Genomic DNA, 17393 nt, shown 5'->3' on the forward strand with positions numbered 1-17393 from the left:
CCGGAGCGAGTCCCCGCCCCTTTCCCCGCGCCCCCTCCCCACGGGCGCACGCGCGCGCGGTGCAGACCGAGCCGTCCGCCTCTCGGGGCGGTCGGGGGTCCCTTGCTGGGGGCCAGGCTTGGACGTGAAGCCCCCGAAAGGCCAGTCCAGGGGACCAGCGCAGCAGGCCAGCCGGGCCCCCCCCCCAAGTAGGCGGACGAAGGACCAGAAGCGAAATGGGGTCTCATCCACATTTCAGCCTCGGAAATGGGCCCCTCGATGGAAGGCTGGCCCCATGGAAAAGCGAGGTTTGCAGCTTCCAGGGAGGCTCCGGGGACCCTGAGCTCTCAAGTACCTCAATCTAAACCGGTATCACGGATATGGATGGGGAGCCACTGTCTGAAGCAGCGGGCGTGTGGCCCCGGGGGTCCCGAGACCCTTTCGGGGGGTCTGCAAGGTCAAATAAATAAATATTTAAACATGTCTCAGTTTTGAGGTCTAATGCAGTACATGTTGATAGCTAATAACCCAACCAGTCTAAGCTCTTTGGGGTCCTCCATCATTTTCAAGAATGTAAAGGGGTCCTGAAATCCACAGGCGTGAGAACCTGTGGCTGCCCCCTAAATCTGAACGGGGGGGGACATTTGTCTCCAGGGTCCCTGTGCAAAAGGGGACCCTGCCTATGTTCCAGAGAAGCCCTCATACAAAACCCACGAACTGAAAGGAGACCTACTTCTGGTCCAGAGTAACCTGTTCTATAGGTCTAAGCAGACAGAGCAAGGTATCGGATATAAAACTGTCTTTCGGCTGAATAACTTGCAATATTAAAGCAGAGAAATTTATCCATCAGGCCACTGAAGAGATGAGGGTGCTCTAAATAGAAAGGTGGACTATATAATCAAATAAGCGATAATGCTAGGAGAACTCTGACCACTGGGCGCCCCGTCACAAAAAAGGCGCTCCCTTTGAAAGCTTAAACTGTAATTGAATCCGACGATCGGAATTAAAAGATCCACACGGTGCTGTGTTGGAATTTTAGTTTTATTTTTCTAAATGAAATCATTGTACATTGTACAAACCATAGCTACTGATGGAATAAATAAGTGAAAAATTATACTGCTGTACAACACACACAAAATCATTAAGGTGGAAAAACGATTAGGTGTTTTCTTTAAAAACAACCCCCCCCACAAAAATCTTTACACCTCCTTAGCAGGCCTTTAGATATAAAGAACATTCCAAAACATAACAATGTTTCAGGATGAAGAAAGCTACCCCCCCCCCCCGCCGTTCCCATTCCCCGCCACCCCCACAAGCCAGTAATTTTTATGCTGCCTCATTGATTGTTGTTGTTGTTAAAGTGCCCGCACTTTTTGGAATGTTTAACAACTCTTTCCCCAAGCTAAGAACTTCAAAATGAACGGCTTGGCTATAAAAACCGGCTGCTTGTCCCCCGTCAAAGTCAGTTAATTCCCTCGCTAGCTTATGTCTACCTGGTGGAGGTCCAAATACCCAGAATGTAGATAAGGAAGCACTTCTTGACCTCTTGCACTATTTCTAACTAATGCTGGATACAGTCCACCACGGGCTGGGGCCGCACAGTTTCCACCAGCAGGCCTGGCGGACTACTGCATTATTCACATGAGAACTTCCGGTCACTGTGATGCAAAATCTCGGTGGTTTATTTTTTCCCTTCTGCCCTCAGGATCTGCAATCCACCCCATTTCCAACCAGTTGCTGAAACCAAGTCCCAGTAAAGGTGACGCCGGACCAAGAAGCTGGGTCCGGGACCAAGTCTGAAGAGATGGAGAACCCCACCTCGAACGGCTGGTTCTCAGCTCTAAACTTTCAACGGTTCAAAGCATAACACGCTGCACAACTGAATGGCCTATCAATGTTATTAGGCACTTTGAAAAAACGCTAACCACAATCAGGACACCACGGCAAAATCTCTGCATACTCTTGTCCATATCATTTCCAACCCGTTCAAACGGTGCTGACAGACATTAACAGCAATAAATAGTACAACTCCATTCTCTCGACCTTCCCCGTCTGCCCATTTGTGGATAAAAGTTCAAATCTGAGTCTGAGTCGCCAATCAAGGACTACAGTGATGCTGGTTTTTGGTGGTTTTTCTGAGCCATGGAATGACAAAATGACCGCCGCTCTTCAAAGTCAACTCCTGAGCATCTTTCCTGCGCAGAACTCAATCTAACGTTCACAGAAAAGCAGCTGCCCCCAAAGACAACATTGGCCATGAAGCGAAAGGACACTATTCTTCAGCAATAGGCCCCAGGAGAGATTAAGAAGCCAGTTTTATCACTAAACTCATCAATGTCAGTAATGCCAATAAATCTTTTCTACCAAATGAAATATTTGAGGTATTTTAGTGATATATTATCCATTACATACAGGATTCAGCTTTGAAATTAAAAAAAGCCTATCTACTTCCTTGAAAACTTTGTAAAAAAAACCCAAAGCACAACCACAAAAATTGAAGCTTCTATAGACAGCAACTACTGGACAGGGTGGTTTCAGAGCCATGGACCGTTTTAGTGATCAATTAAAAGCTACATAATTATATTTTTTAAAGTTCAAAAAATATATTTGTCTATGTCATAGATCAGCCAACATGTCCCTCCCCCCAAAAAAACCACAAACCCTGGTTAAACATGGATGTCATGTCCATACTAACTGCTATTTAACCAGTCATCGCCATGTCTGAAGCAGATACACAAATGAGAGAAAAACATATCACTTTAGCATTTAATTATGTATATTGTGCAAATATAATGTCTCTTTCAGAGATTTAATGAATTTGTTATCTGAGCACAAAGAGACTTTCTAAGGAGCACGCTGCTGTCATGAATAATTTGCAAGCAAATTTAATTTTGATGAGATGCAAATATTTATTTCAACACAAAATGAGAAGATATTCTCAAATTTGAATGTATGGCTACTTTCTTTGCAGTAACACACTACAGACAGTTGATGGAAGGTCAGAATTGGCACCTCCACTACTCCCAACTCTTTTCATAATTAATTGCAAATGCAATACAGTAGTCAAAACGAAAGCCATTTTCACTGCTGGAGAAATCAGAAATAAAGTTTTTCACAAGCGACAATTAAGGGAAGCATCTGGATTGGAAGCTAATCCTTTTTTAAAAAGCCACCCGCTACTTCCATAGCAATCTAGACGTAATCATTTTGCAGTTGCTGTTTTACTGTGACAGAATTTATTGGTTCTCATTTGCTACCTTTTACTTTTTATAAGCATTTCTCATGCAGACAAAGAATGTTCCCATCTACCCAAAGGAGCTGTAGAAGCTCAGCCATTCTTTAAATGTGCAAAACGCTGAGTGTAATCTAGCAAGTCTAGCCATGACTTAGCCCCACTGAAAATGACAAAGTGCAAATCCCTTGCAACTGAAGTTGCATTGTTGTCATGACTACCTTTTTGCTAGATTATGCCCCCAGCAACTGGCATAAAAGCACCCCAAATGTGTAGGTGGCTCTGCACTTTCAGCTGCTATTAAAATGAACAAGACTTCTAGGCAGCCTCGGTTGCCAAGTCAAGCGTGCATGGAACACAGATGTCTGAACGAGAGATTCTGAAAATCACAAAGCTGTATTTACAAGCCTCAAGTACAGGAAGCCTAGACTCTACCACAGTAAACATCTCGTTAAAGAACAAAACAGTGAAATCCAGTTCAATTTTAAAAAATGATTGAAGAATATATCTATTCAAAATTACATCTGCTGTTCTGCGTGCGTCCATTTCAACCTGTATTTATAATGAATCCATGAAAAGGCTCAAATATGGATTTCCAAGTCTAAGTACTTAAAATGCATAATTGCTTTTTTATCCAAATAAACACTAATTTAAGTGAACGTCAGAAACCACTTCAGAGAAATCAGTTTTAAGAAGGCTACATTATACAGCCAAAAAATGCATTATTCCACTAAGAAAGTCCCTAAAGCAAGAACATTTTGGGGCATACACATCTGTGAGGGTAGCACAGGAGACGTTCTTGGTGGCTCAAACATGGTGCATTCAAAAAAATAAGCGACCCCTGGAGGTACAGAAAAATCAAGCTTCATCGGTGTGGATAAGTCTGCACTCCAACAGTGAAAATGGCTTCTTGATTTCTCTCATGTTATCTCTTATCAGGACAGTAAGCACCAGAGTATATTAAAAACAAAACAAAAAAACAACGGAACACATTTTATATGGCATTGTACAAACAGGCCGCTTTGCAAAGGAGAAGTTGCAAAATTAGCACTGGTTTGTTTTCGTTTTGGGACACAAGGCACAAAAAAACCCCCCAAAACAAGAAGCAGACATCACATCAGAACAGTGAACTTCACATGTGAAGAGAATACCTGACCTGTACCATTCTTAAATATCTTATAATGTTAAATAGAGAATGGGAAAAAAAATACAGCAGCAGCATAATTGTAATTCTGACATTAGAAACAGTGCGTAGACCCCTCCTGAGTTGTTTACTCTAACCATTTCAGAGACAGTAACTTAAATGCTCAACATTTTGCTTCACAGGAAAAAGTTTTCAGTGTCTGAAGAGATTAAACCTTTGCTTGGCTTGTCTTGGATTTTCGCCTGGTAACTTGGAAAGTTTATCGGAGTTCTGTCCTCATCCAAGAGAAGATATTCATGTACGGTTGTTCGATAAGTTAGCCCATTGATGTACCTTACATAAAAACTGCCCAGGAAAAAACTAAAGTTTATATTTCATCAATATTTTGTTGAGAGGGAGCCTCTACTTTCATCTTTTTAGAAGGTGGCACTCCTTCAGAGTCCTTAGTATGGGGAAAGAGAGAGAGAGAGAATTAGCATTAGCATTAGCAATGAATAAAATCAACCGACTATTTTTGTATTTCAGGACAAAATGTAAATAACACCACTATTAAAGGAGTCTCTTGTAATCAGTCTGACCTCAGTTACTCATGTAATTTTCCAAATCAGAGGATTCATATATTGTACAACGTCACACCGGAAGATCATTACACACAGCTACTTGTGTTGCTCTTCTCTACACTACAACGAGCATTAAAAAAAACCTTTGAAAAATCTCCAAAATGTATCAAAAGGACATCCTCGAAACAGACACTCTGAATGGGCTATAAGGATTCCAAAAGGAAAGGGTGGGAGCAGACATTTCTTCTACTACAATTGCGGGAACCATGTTCAAAGATTTGAAAGAAAAAAATATTTCATCACTATCCTTAATCCAACCTTCATGTTTTCTTACTAGAATTTTAAAATGAAGAGAGCTGGCAGCATTAACTTATCTGAATTGGTTCTCTTCCAGATGGCTGCCCTAACTGACCTACAATCTTTCCAGTTTTTTAACACTGGATATTAGGAAATAGAGCATCCTCTAATTGCTTAGGAAGAGCTGTTGTGAAACCCAGCTGAAATCTTTTAATAAATTTCCCAGCCTTAATGTCCAGGCTGCTCTTCAACCGGATAGCTAAGTCACTGCCAGGCAGACAACAAATATTATAATATCTCAACCAATGGGCCAGAAAGCCAGAGTTCGTTTCAGACAGCTGACTAGTTAACTGGTTGTCTCAGGTCCCATGAACTCAGAACTATAGTTTAATTTTAAAACAAGATATGCAGAAAAGCAGGATAAAAATAAAAAATATGTAGGGTTTTTTTAATCATTACCTGAGAGTTTTTAGATGTTTCTGTGGTTATGTCATTTTCTGCTGAAGGCTCTGTTTCAACTTTCTCTGAACTATTGATGGAATTCTCCATTGAAGACTGTGAATTCTGTTCATCAGATGCATCTGAAAAAAAAATGGCAAGGAAACAGCTCTCAAATCGTACAATCTTATGGTGTTTTCCACGAGGCTCTATCACCGGATTAAAGAGAAATGAGTTGCTGGTTGAGCTTTATTGCCCCTACAATTTTGAAGACGGGCCCTTTTGCTTTGTTCTTGAAGACTGTGCGTATGTATTATAGGAAGTTTTCCTTCCTACAGGAGAACAAGGGAGATAGAAAAAATTGCAAAGGACGGGCATCAAGCACTTTCAAAAGATGTTTTTAATTTAAAAACTTCCAAATGAAAAGGCTGAAGCTGTACCTTTCATCTAATGTCAGTGCTCACAGGTCTTCTTTTCCTGAACCAGAGGATAAATGGAAAGATCTGGCATAGAAAGGCAACTGCAGTGGACCTGTATAGAATTCACCGAGCAGCTGACTAGAGCGCTTCTGAGCCGCCACTAGAGGGAAGCGTAGTATCTTGGACAAAGATAAGCAGGTGATTTAAAACCCTTTGAAAACACGTGGACAGTATTTGTAACCCAGATAACTTGTGGGGAGGTGGAGCAATGCAAAGCTTAACTCCTTTTCAAGCATTCACAAGGTGGCAATAAATGATCTGGAACTGCAATCAGAGTCCCCGTAACAGTGACAAATTGGTATGCGGAACAAGGTGCCTGCTGTGATTTTCAAGATTTTGAAAAACAAACTGCTTGGTAAGGCGGTGCTACTCAAATGCAGTCTCTGTGAGTCAATCTATCAAGAATACAAGCTCAACTAATCATCTTTTAAGAATGAAGGAATTAAGTGGGAAATTGGTTTTCAGTGTGGCAGAAAGTGGGGCTGCTCTTAAAAAGTAGAGAGAGTCGGCCTGTTAACACCAGGAGGTTCTCATCTACAAAACATGGAACAGCCTGTACCATGTATCCTACCTGCCAACTCTTAACAGGAAAATGGTCCCAGAAACCACATCATTACCTTCTGAACCAGGTTCTTCTTTTGCATCAGTCTGAGGATCATCAGACTTTGAGCCAGAACCATCTCCCTGCCCTGTCGAGTTCTGCTCTGGCACAGGACTTGAATTGCTGCTATTCTCCTGCTTTATTGGGGAAGCATCAGCTATTGAACTCTGGTTGCTATTGTCATCTGCAAATAAAAGAGACTGGCTTGGTGAAAGAGTCTAAAGATTATTATTAACAAAATCGAGGTAATGAAATTTCAAGTCAATCAACCCCATACTTGCCAAAATAAGTGTCTGGTTCAGTGCCATACACATCTGTATTTCACTTAGCTAAAGCAGAGGTGCAGAACCAGTTCAGAAGCTCAATGCCCAGTATTCTAGATTACCAAAGCTGAAGTCCAACAGGTTGGCATGCTAAGAAAATTATCACAGGGCCCACTCAGGCCCTTGTTGAATGATGCTGACTAAGAAGAGCTTCCAATTTACCCATTTCTCCTCTCAGAGAGACATCCAGAATGGGAAAATTACAGATTCCACTGAGGGTAACCATAGCAACATTTAATGACTCACTTTAAATGTTAAGCACATGCTTCTATACAGACAGAAACCTTAATTTTTCAGGTTCAACTTTATCAGGCTGGAGGCTTCCAGGGACACAGCCATTCCGTGTCTCAGCATCTCCTCTTGCATTAGATGGGAATTTGGAAAACTTTATTAAAAAGGCAACCAAATGCAATCAGCATGAAGCTAGAGCAACACAAGGGATACGAAGCCAGATCACAGAGGATGTATTCCCCATTTCTCATCACACTGGTTACTGTGCTTATATTTAGCCAGTGGCGGGACAAAGATTCAACACGCAGGGATACAAATGTAAATGAAAGACCAAATAGAAGTCGACGTGACTATTAAACAGCCTTTTAGGTTACTGCACTCAAACTTCTAGAAAAATAATGTGCAATAACTATCAGCAGGAGCCTCATTAGCCTCCACACTGTCAGTTTTATTCTGTACTTGTCAAACGTCACTCTTCAAATCTAAATCTAAAGTGGCTCTTAATGAAGACTTAGCATTCTCACTTTCCCCACACCTGCTGGCCCCACTCACCATGCATATCCATCATCCCAGGAGACGAGCTGTTTTCTGGAGTAGTAACCTCAGAACCACACTTTTCATCTTTACCTTTTTTCTTATTCTTTGCTTTCTGAGAGAAGGGATATGAAAATCGCAAGTTTGTGCAAGGCTACATTGAAAGTTAGGCTTTTCCATTGAAACCTGTATCTCAAAACTGCCACTATTGGGCTAACCCCTTGTTCTAAGCCATCTTGTTGCTAGCTAGTTTGGATATCTTTTTACATTTGATATCAAACGGAAAGGTGGAATGTTGGCTGTTGCTGTTTTTTTTAAAGGAATATTGCATATGATCATTACACAACTTCAAAAAAACCTATTTATCCTTTGGCTTCTTTCTACATGATTTTCATTGACTACATTCACATATTTCTATACGTGGCTATACAACCAAAATGATGGGCTTTGGTCTGAATTTGTATTAAATCATTACCAGTTTTTAAATAACACTTATTCATATCCATACTAGTTGAGACAGCAACTGGCTCCATAAGGAACCACAAACCTTGCTGGACGCACATGGGCCAGGATTCCCTCCCACCCCAACACCAAAGCAATAACCATTGCAAAAGATAAAGCAGCAGTGAAAGACAATAGCATCCGTTGTGTGAAAAACCATGCATGAAAAAGGATGCGGCACTTTCAATTAGAAGGTGACGTAATTGGTCTCCTAGGAGAAAGTGCCAGCTGCACGGATCTCAATATACCGTGCCTGCTGAGAGAAAGAAAATCCAGATGATCGAAAGGGAGCCCCAACTCAGAAATGAGAGCGTCAGGGTCAGGCAACACTCTCAAAGTTAGATGGAGATGGCCAGATGACAGCCTCATGCTATAGAAGGCACTGACTCAGTATTGGGGATGTCTGTGTTTTATGCGGATCTCTGCAGGCAAAACAGGTGAACACGTAACAGCTATGCACAAATACACATTAATGGTTACTGTTCCAAGGTAACTACAAAGACAGGTGGCTGTAAAGTCTTTTATGTGATGTCATCTGCAACTCCTCAGTGGCTAAGAATGAGCTGAAAAGTGTTGCTTCCAACAAATGGAGAGAAAATCTTTTCATAAGACCTTTGCTATAAAGTAAACTTTTGTATGAGGGTTCACTGCAAAGTTTCATGTTAGACAATGGTTCTAGAAAAGGATACCTAACATTTAACAAAATGTTATTATGCTAGCAAAACAGTCATTTTCTCTAAACTTTCAAGTTAATTGGACATTATGAAATACTTACATCATCTACTTTAGGCTCTGTTATTGGCACCCATTTGTAAATCCTAAGGGATGTGTCACCAACTGTCACCCATTTCTTTTCCCTAAAAGAGTGACAAATTATAAATATTACTGATATGCATGGTCTCAAGCCCTCTGTGCAAACCCTAGACAAAAATGTAGGCATATAATAAACCTCATTTCTACAATGGGAGGCAAAGAGGACGCAGAGCAGAAGGAACTTAAATTGCAAATTCATACTTCCCAGTTCATAAAATAAGCCAGGGTTTTTTGGTCCTAAACCAGCACAGGAAGCAGTAATTTTGGCACAACAGGAAAGTAGGAGCACCTAAGACTCCCATCATTCACTCGCAGGATGCCAAATCATGGTTTGGAATTTCATCTGAAGTTCCCCAATACAATTCCTTACAACGTTACAAATACACATTTGCCCAGTGTATTTTATGAAATGTCTGTTGGGACTCTCCTAGTCACAAAAGTGCAAAGACAATAGAAATAGAAGTAATGCAACCAGTTTTCCCTGTATGCCTGAAGTGGCCTAAACATGTTACATTTGTTTTAGATTTAGATGAATTTTAATAAGAAAAAATGGAAATACAAAATTATACCACAAATCTCTTTTTTAATATAAAAAGCAATAGCTGTGCTGCTCCTATTATTTCCAGGAGCTGTGCTCCATTTGGAAAAAGGAATCAAATCGCTGAGATGCCAACCTCATTCACCAGAAACTGCTTTTGAACCCCCTCTTAAAAGCCAAAAGCAGTTCTTCACTGCTGTACTGAAAGTTCCCTTGAGTATGTGACATTAGCTGTATAATTCTTTTGATCTGGCACTAAGTATGCCTGCTTCGAAGATCAGAGAATTTCCACACAGAATACAGAACACACGTTTTATTTTCCAGCATATTTATTTGATCCATTAATCAAACCTATATCCCACCGCAATCACAAAAGTCTTGGCGGCTCACAAATATCTTCTCACTTAAAGATGCTTCCAAAATTGTAGATGTTAACATTAAAAATTTGATCAACCACTCTACAAATATTTCCTTAGCCTCATCTGTTTAACCTTAATGAAAACTCTTATCAGAAATCAGACAAACAATATCTGGTTTTGATATATCAAAATCTGTATGGATTCTGTTAAAAGAACTTGTGATGTGCTAAACTCCTTCAACAAGTGATGTGCTAAACAAAAATAAAAAGAGAAGTCTCCTCACCCTTGGAATTCTATATCCCAGGCTGCAATCTGGTTTATGATTTCCCCTTTATTTATCAAGACATATATTCATTTCTTTTTCTCCACTATCCCCAGTTATTTATACTTTTTTTTTTTTTTTTTGCTGTTGTAAATTTGCCAGTTTTAAAATTATCTCTCTCTTTCCCTACTATTTGGTTTTGCCAAAGACCTATAAATGAGACCCAGGGACATTTCCTTGATCCAAAAAATGAAGGAAGCAACAAAAGGTGCTTCAGGGACTACTGAATCTTTGTATAAGATCACTAGAGCAGTATTGTTGAAATACAGTACTAACTCAGGGATTAGATATGCATTAATGCAAGCACATGTGCTTTATAGAACCCCTTTTCTCTGAATATTTGGTATAAGGTGAATCGTGGCAAACATCTGTTATGCAAACATGTTAACAGACAATGCTAAGTGTTTCTAATTTCCTGGATCAGAGTACCACTCAAATCAATATTATTTTATCAGATATAAAACATGACCTTTTAACTGGATTTAAATACATGTGGCTTCCCCATTACATATTTGGGTTTGCAGATGAAATAAAGTTATATTATCACTCACACACATCAAAATATATTCAGTCAGCATCTACTTTGTGTTAAAACAAATATTTGTATGACAGGACTTCACATTCCTATTTCACTATGTGCTAAGCAGACAGATCTAATAAAGGGGGGAGCCATCTGGTAAACAGAAGGCTGTATAGCACCACCCTGCCCCCATAAACTTGGCTCCAGAAATGCACACTGATCCGGCAGAAATCGGTATGCCTTCCAAGAGAAAAGAACAAAAACCTTCATCTAATCAAGCCACAAACAAACAACCCCAACAAGCCACATGGAGGTGGCACAGTAAGTCTTTAGGACTCAAGCAGGGATTTGACTGGAAGTTGAAGAAACCACTTTTGCTGAAACCCTTCTTAATTCTCCTAACAGCAGTTGTCAGCAGAAACTCAAGAAAGGAAGCAACATGCCTGTTCTCAACAGTTCAGCTCAAGCAAACACAGCAAGCCATCCAACCATTTCAGATCATCATTGGCTGCTGAGTCTTCTGGGTATCCAAGATCGCCAGCGTTCGTTTGGTATGTTTTCCAGTCGCCATGGAAGAACATTTCTGAAGAATGTTAACCCATTAAATCACTTTGCTTTTTGGGCCATCAGCAACTTTCTAGAGCACCACTGAGAACTTTATAAAGTCCTAGGTTAAATATTTTATGCTTCAGGGCTACAAGCACAAAGCATAGCTTGCATCATCCATCTCTGAGATAGTTCAAAACAAAATCATATCATGATGAGCCCACAGTCCATTTTAAATTAAATTCTCCTGTTAATGGCATAATGTGTCAGACATAACACAAATCACATATATTCTAATGATGATCTCCATTTTAGAAGAGGACAAAACAGCCATAAGGGTTTTATTCTTCTTTAAACTGGATGTCTGCATTACATATGATACGCATCGTAGTGTTTTATACATCACCGTAAAATGCTCTGTTCATTTCTCTAGTGTACATTATCCAACTTGCAGGAAATATAGCAATGGTTGTTAGTGGCAATTCATGTTTTTTGTTGACCTGAAATGAACATCCAGTCTATTTTTAAATTCTCTGTAATTTAACAGGCACATTCATTCACAGATTTTTTTTTCAAAATGCACTCGTCTACAGATTTACTTAAAATGTGTCTAAAATGATTTTTAGAAGGAATTAGGCCTGTTCAATAAGACCTTAAAGAATTTAAATTAACTTGATGGATCATCACAAGTAACCAAACCACATGCTTTGTCAATCACCATATATAAGGACAGTGGAAAAAGTACATGAGAAGATTTATGGTTTGATGGTTCCCAAGCTTTTAGATAAGTGAACTGTTGCCAGTTATAAATATTTCCCATGAAGGCTGTCTGTTATATTGTCCCTTCACATTCATTGCCTTAACTTTTCCCCTGAGAATGACTGGAATTATGAAACAATAATCTTATTTTGGATCTGTAAAGCCCAGACCCTGGAGCTATGAAGCTTCTCTGACTGCTTCAGCCAAGAGAACAAGTAGTGAAAACAGCCAAACTTTAGCTAGACTGAATTAGGAAGTCCAAAGGATCTTCCCCCCAAGTGAACATACAATCTGAAACTCTACTTTATGGTGCCATCCAGTTGATCAAAATAATGGGAGGGGGGCCTAGAGAGTTACCCATAAATTCATCACTCTACTTGTAAATTAAAAAAAGTTTTATTTTTCTAATTGCTCACCACAGATAGAAAAAGCCACACCAACTACAAAGAATAAAAACAGAGACTCAAGCACTCTACAATTTTAATCTAAATGCAGGTTTGATTCAACCACTTCTAATACCTACCATACTTAACATGAGGATGTTGCAGATTGTACATATTGGCTTATATAATACTTGTGGAAATGTCAAAGCACACAGAAATCAACTGGACATAAGTCACCATAGGAAACATTTAAAAATCCTCATGTCCCGTAAGAAAACTAAGTGATGCTGTGCCACAATTCCAGATATCAAGGTTGTTCAACAATTTTATGTTTGAATTTCTGGGTAACCTGGAGCAACAGGCTTCTCCAATTCTGATTTAATCACATTTTGCACTGCCTGGAATACTCAATACAAGTTGGATTCAGTGCTATATTAAGATAACAACACTTTTCTACAGCCAGATTTATCTTTCAATACAATTTGGTGAAGTTTTAATTTCATGTCAAACTTTCCACTTACAAAATACTGAAATCAGAACACTGAAGTTCTCATCAATTCATCATTACACATTTATATGCAGATAACTGGTCTTTTGACCTCCAAGAAAACAAACTGAGCAGCTTTGTTGACTTATTAGGGAGAAATAAAGCCAATGTTCATAAACAGAGACCTAGATTACTGGCATGAACAATTCTTTCAAAAATCAGGATCACCAACAATCTCCTTTTGAAGGAATGAGTTACTGTATTGGGATCACCTGCTCACAGTTACTATGGCAACTGAAAACACTGGCCAAAAGTTTTCCAGGTCTGTTTGTTAAGCAGGAAGAAAGGTTGGTATTTTCTTCTTCCCTTTACCACAGGGAATCAAGTAGCATGTAAAACCAGCAGAGCATCAAGCACACACTCATAATGGTATAGCTAAGGGGCACTGTCATTTATCTCCAGTTTCTAAACGAGTCTGCCTGCCAGCCAAAGCATTATTCCTACAGCTCTGTACTATGAACAGGGATACAAGCTCATTGAGTGTCTCTGTTCTGCAACGCCTTCATTTAGATTTCTAGTCTGAAATCGCTGTGGGGGGGGGGGAAGCACGCTGATTCCTTGTCCAACACAAGATTGCTCTCTCAATTAAGTTCCCATTTTTAAAAAATTGTAACCAATCGTTCTGAAGGAGAAAGCTTTTTTCTTTAAGTTCTGCTTGTTTTTAACAAACACCTAGAAAAATTGCTATTCAAGAACTGGAATCAATTAGAGCTGTGTAATGGTGTAACACAACTCAATGAAGTTGTTTAAACTTCTCTTGAAGAACATTTGTAATATGTCATCTGATCCAAAAATACCAAACTGCACAATGATTGCTTATTGTTCTGAACAACCATTTCACTGTATTATTTTTAAGTATGCTGCACACAATTTCACAATAAAAGTCGTACGACCCTTCTCAAAAGAATATACATGTTACCACATTGTAAACCTTTAACAAAAAAAGTTGGACTTACCAAGGTTAGAAAATCTAATTATATCAGGCAAATTCAAGTAGCAATAATACACCACTTTCTGGTTCAGAATTTAAATCAACAGAACAATACTAGCAATCAGTTTTGATTTGCAGCATAAAATCAAAAGATCAAAACACTTAAAAATGAATCTATCTGATTGAACCATTTCCTTTAAAATATAAATAGCAACATACTGTAAAGTGTCTATATCTGATTCAGTGCAGAATTATTCAGTTCTGAAATAAGAAGAAAAGCCATTTAAAGCAACTCTTCACACTTGGAAGATATATGGACATTTTAAAGGAAAACATTACTTTCATAAGGAAGTGAGTTGAAGTCACATTTGATTTCTGCTCTGTTCACTATGAAGTATTCCACCTCATATTTCTATGGTACATAACTTTTCTGAGTTAGAGTACTACTAAATCTCATAAAACAACAGGCAAGGAAGCCAAAAGGAACAGAAACTGCACTTTAGAAGTGATGTAGAGCTCCATAAGGAGAACCAGCTCTTACAGGGAAAAAAACATGGGGAGATATGGAAGAGACTGAGATGTGAGACAACTCAAAAGGATATTGCAACAGAATACCTTGCACATTTTATAGAATATCCTAAGCTAGCACTTACAGAAAAATGGAACAGGACACATCAGAGAAAAGTGGTGAAATGAGAGAAATGGGGCCTTAAGACCAATGCAGATAGGAGGGCAGCTCATGGAGAACACAGAGGGGTCACATCTTAATGTTAATTAATGTTAATCTTGCACGATGAAAACCCCAAATTCACTATTCATCATAGGCAGCTGGAAAGACCTCAGAGACCTGGACGAGACCTCCCCCAAAGACAACTGAAGAGTTTGTGGACTGACCATCCCCAGAGAGTAAGGCTGTCCAATTGCTGTCCAGCAGTCAGAAAAGACCCAGGCGGCAGCCGCTGCTTTACACGCTGGACCAGATGTCCCTGCCATCTCAAGTCAGCTTTCCGCCAGAGCCAAGCATCAGTTGGCAGGAGAAGAGTCAAGATGAGGGGGAGAGGAGAGGGCCATCCCGAAGGGCTCGCGCATCCTTTTCGGTATACAAAGACAGAAGCAGGGTGGGTGGGCAGGGATGAAGAGGGACGACCCACCCCGGAGACAAAAGCGAAGTGAGGGGCGTTCGTGGCTGGGTTCAGCGGGAGCCACTCCAGAGGGCACTCGGGGCATCTCCCCAAGGCTCAGAAAGGGGCGAGGAGCCCGGGAGAAGCGAGTGAACAGGGGAACCCCCGAATCGAGCAGGAATTCCGACTTTCGAGGGAGGGGGAGAAGCAGGCTGCGAGCCACCCAGAGGTCCCGGACTTCAACTCCCATCACGCCTCAAGCCTGCCAAAGGCAAGGGCCGATGGGAGTTGTGGTCCAGAGCCTTTGGGCAGCCTCGGATCGCCGCTCCCGAGGCCGAGAAGAGCCGCTTCGAGGGGGCCAAGGAGCGAGCGACCGCCGAAGTCGGGCCCGGGCCCTTGCCGGCGTGAACAGGTGGCCCCCGGGGGTCGGGCGGGCCCGCCTCCCCAGAGCCCCCTCCTCACCATTTGCGCACTTTCTCGATGGCCGCCATCACCCGCTTGATATCATCCTTGGCGCGGCTGCGGGTCTCGGCCCGCACCGACCGGCCCGACATGCTGCTGAGGTGGCGGCGGCAGCGGCGGCGGCGGCGGGACCCGGGACTGCGGCGCCGGCGCGCCGGCTCTCCTCGGCAGCTGGGGAGGAGGCGGAGGAGGAGGGGGCGGCGGCCGCGGCGGCAGGAGGCCCGGCTGGCTGACGGCGGCGCCCGGACGCACAATGAAGCCTCCCGGCTGGCTCCGCCCCGCCTCGAAGGAGGGAAGAAAGGCCGGAGGCCGCGAGGGAGGCCAGCGCGGGCGGTGGGCGGGGGAGGCGGGCGGCGCGCACTGCGCAGGCGCGAGGACCTCTGCGCAGGCGCGGCTCCCCGCCCGGCTCGCGCGGCGGGGCGCAGGGGGCGCAGGGGGCGGGGCCTGGGCGGGAGGGGGCGCGGGGCGGCCGGCGCGTTCCCGCCCTTTTCTCTCAGGACGGGCCGGCCCTGCCGTTGGGCGGGAGCGCCACGAGGCAGCGGCCCACCTCGTCGCCGCTCATCCGCCTCGTCGGGGACACTGAATTATTTGGGGTCCCCGGCCGAGTGTCGTCGCCACGTTTTTCCGAAGGGGACCCTCTCCTGTCAGAGGGAGAGGGCAAAAAGGAGAAAGATATAGACATGGGCTTTTTGTATTGCTTTTTAGCCACGGAGTTGTAACTTCTGTTACATTTTTTTGTGGGAAGAAATGAAATAGAAGCATAGGCTGCCTGCCCAGGAAATTAGGCAGTGTATATATGTATTTTATCAGTGTTTCCCAACCATGGCAACTTTAAAAAGCATGGCTGTCTGGGGATTTCTGGGATTTGAAGTCCACCCATGCTGGTTGGGGAATTCTGGGATTTGAAGTCCATCCGTCTTAAGATTGTCATGGTTGGGTAAGAGTGTATTAGATTATCAGAAGGTTTCCATATATGCCACTTGTGGATGAGCCACAGCTGGCTAGATTTGCATGTCAGGCTGGAGTATAACCCTGGGTTACAAGCCACAAAACAGCGAAACCAAATGGCTATGGTGCAACTCAGTAAGACAACATCAATCTGGCAGTATTTTGAAGAGCTGACTAAATTATTGCTTGGTTCACGTACCACCCAAATTATGGTTTGCTTGATCCTGGTACGCTGAATAAAGCGTTGTTGGCTGGATTAGCACAACACGCTAAACCCACAATAGCTGGACTCTCCTACCCGTGTTAAACCAACAGATTACAGCAGCCTTCTCCAACCTGGTGCCCTCTAGAGCTGTTGGTCTTCCAGAATTCTCTCCCCAGGATGGACTTGGAGTTCTGAGAGTTGCTCCAGATGTTAGAAAAGAAGATTACAGCATAAACACTCTAAAGCTGTGGCCTGTTTCATCAGATGTAATTATTACCTCTAGAAAAATGCCACCAGCCTCCTCAACTGGTTCATGCATTGCACAAAGCCATAATTTAAAGAAACAGGATATACATGTAATAAAATAGTAAGGTTCTATTACAATATATAGTCTTCCTCCACTTCCTCAATCTATGATCAAGGATTCCCAGAAATTCAACTGACCAACAGTAACCTTTTCTTGGAGATTAAATGGCTAGTCTCTTTCCAAAATTTCAGTTTGTGGTAGTACATCTCTCTGCCGTAATCTGAACATATTTGGAACCAACTGATCAGATGAAAACAATATAAAAATTGCTGCAAGACCTGCTTCTGCACTTCTCACTTTCGACTAGTGAGAA

At 41.9% G+C, this 17393-nt stretch overlaps 1 protein-coding gene across 1 annotated transcript; it reads right to left on the reverse strand.

Annotated features, from left to right (window-relative positions):
• Positions 1 to 1264: 1264 nt before the first annotated feature.
• Positions 1265 to 15962, reverse strand: BCL7A (BAF chromatin remodeling complex subunit BCL7A). Its single transcript, XM_088135188.1, has 6 exons — positions 15621 to 15962; positions 9095 to 9176; positions 7837 to 7933; positions 6747 to 6914; positions 5672 to 5793; positions 1265 to 4797 (listed from the first exon to the last, which is right to left on the reverse strand). Exons 1-6 carry the CDS (start codon positions 15710 to 15712, stop codon positions 4723 to 4725), a joined length of 636 nt encoding a protein of 211 aa, XP_087991314.1. The 5' UTR covers positions 15713 to 15962; the 3' UTR covers positions 1265 to 4722.
• Positions 15963 to 17393: the final 1431 nt, after the last annotated feature.

Source organism: Python bivittatus, unplaced genomic scaffold (genome assembly GCF_059951505.1).
Source record: "Python bivittatus isolate LINGU-HERP-01145 unplaced genomic scaffold, Pbiv_v1 ctg000100_np1212, whole genome shotgun sequence".
Classification (NCBI taxonomy): domain Eukaryota; kingdom Metazoa; phylum Chordata; class Lepidosauria; order Squamata; family Pythonidae; genus Python; species Python bivittatus.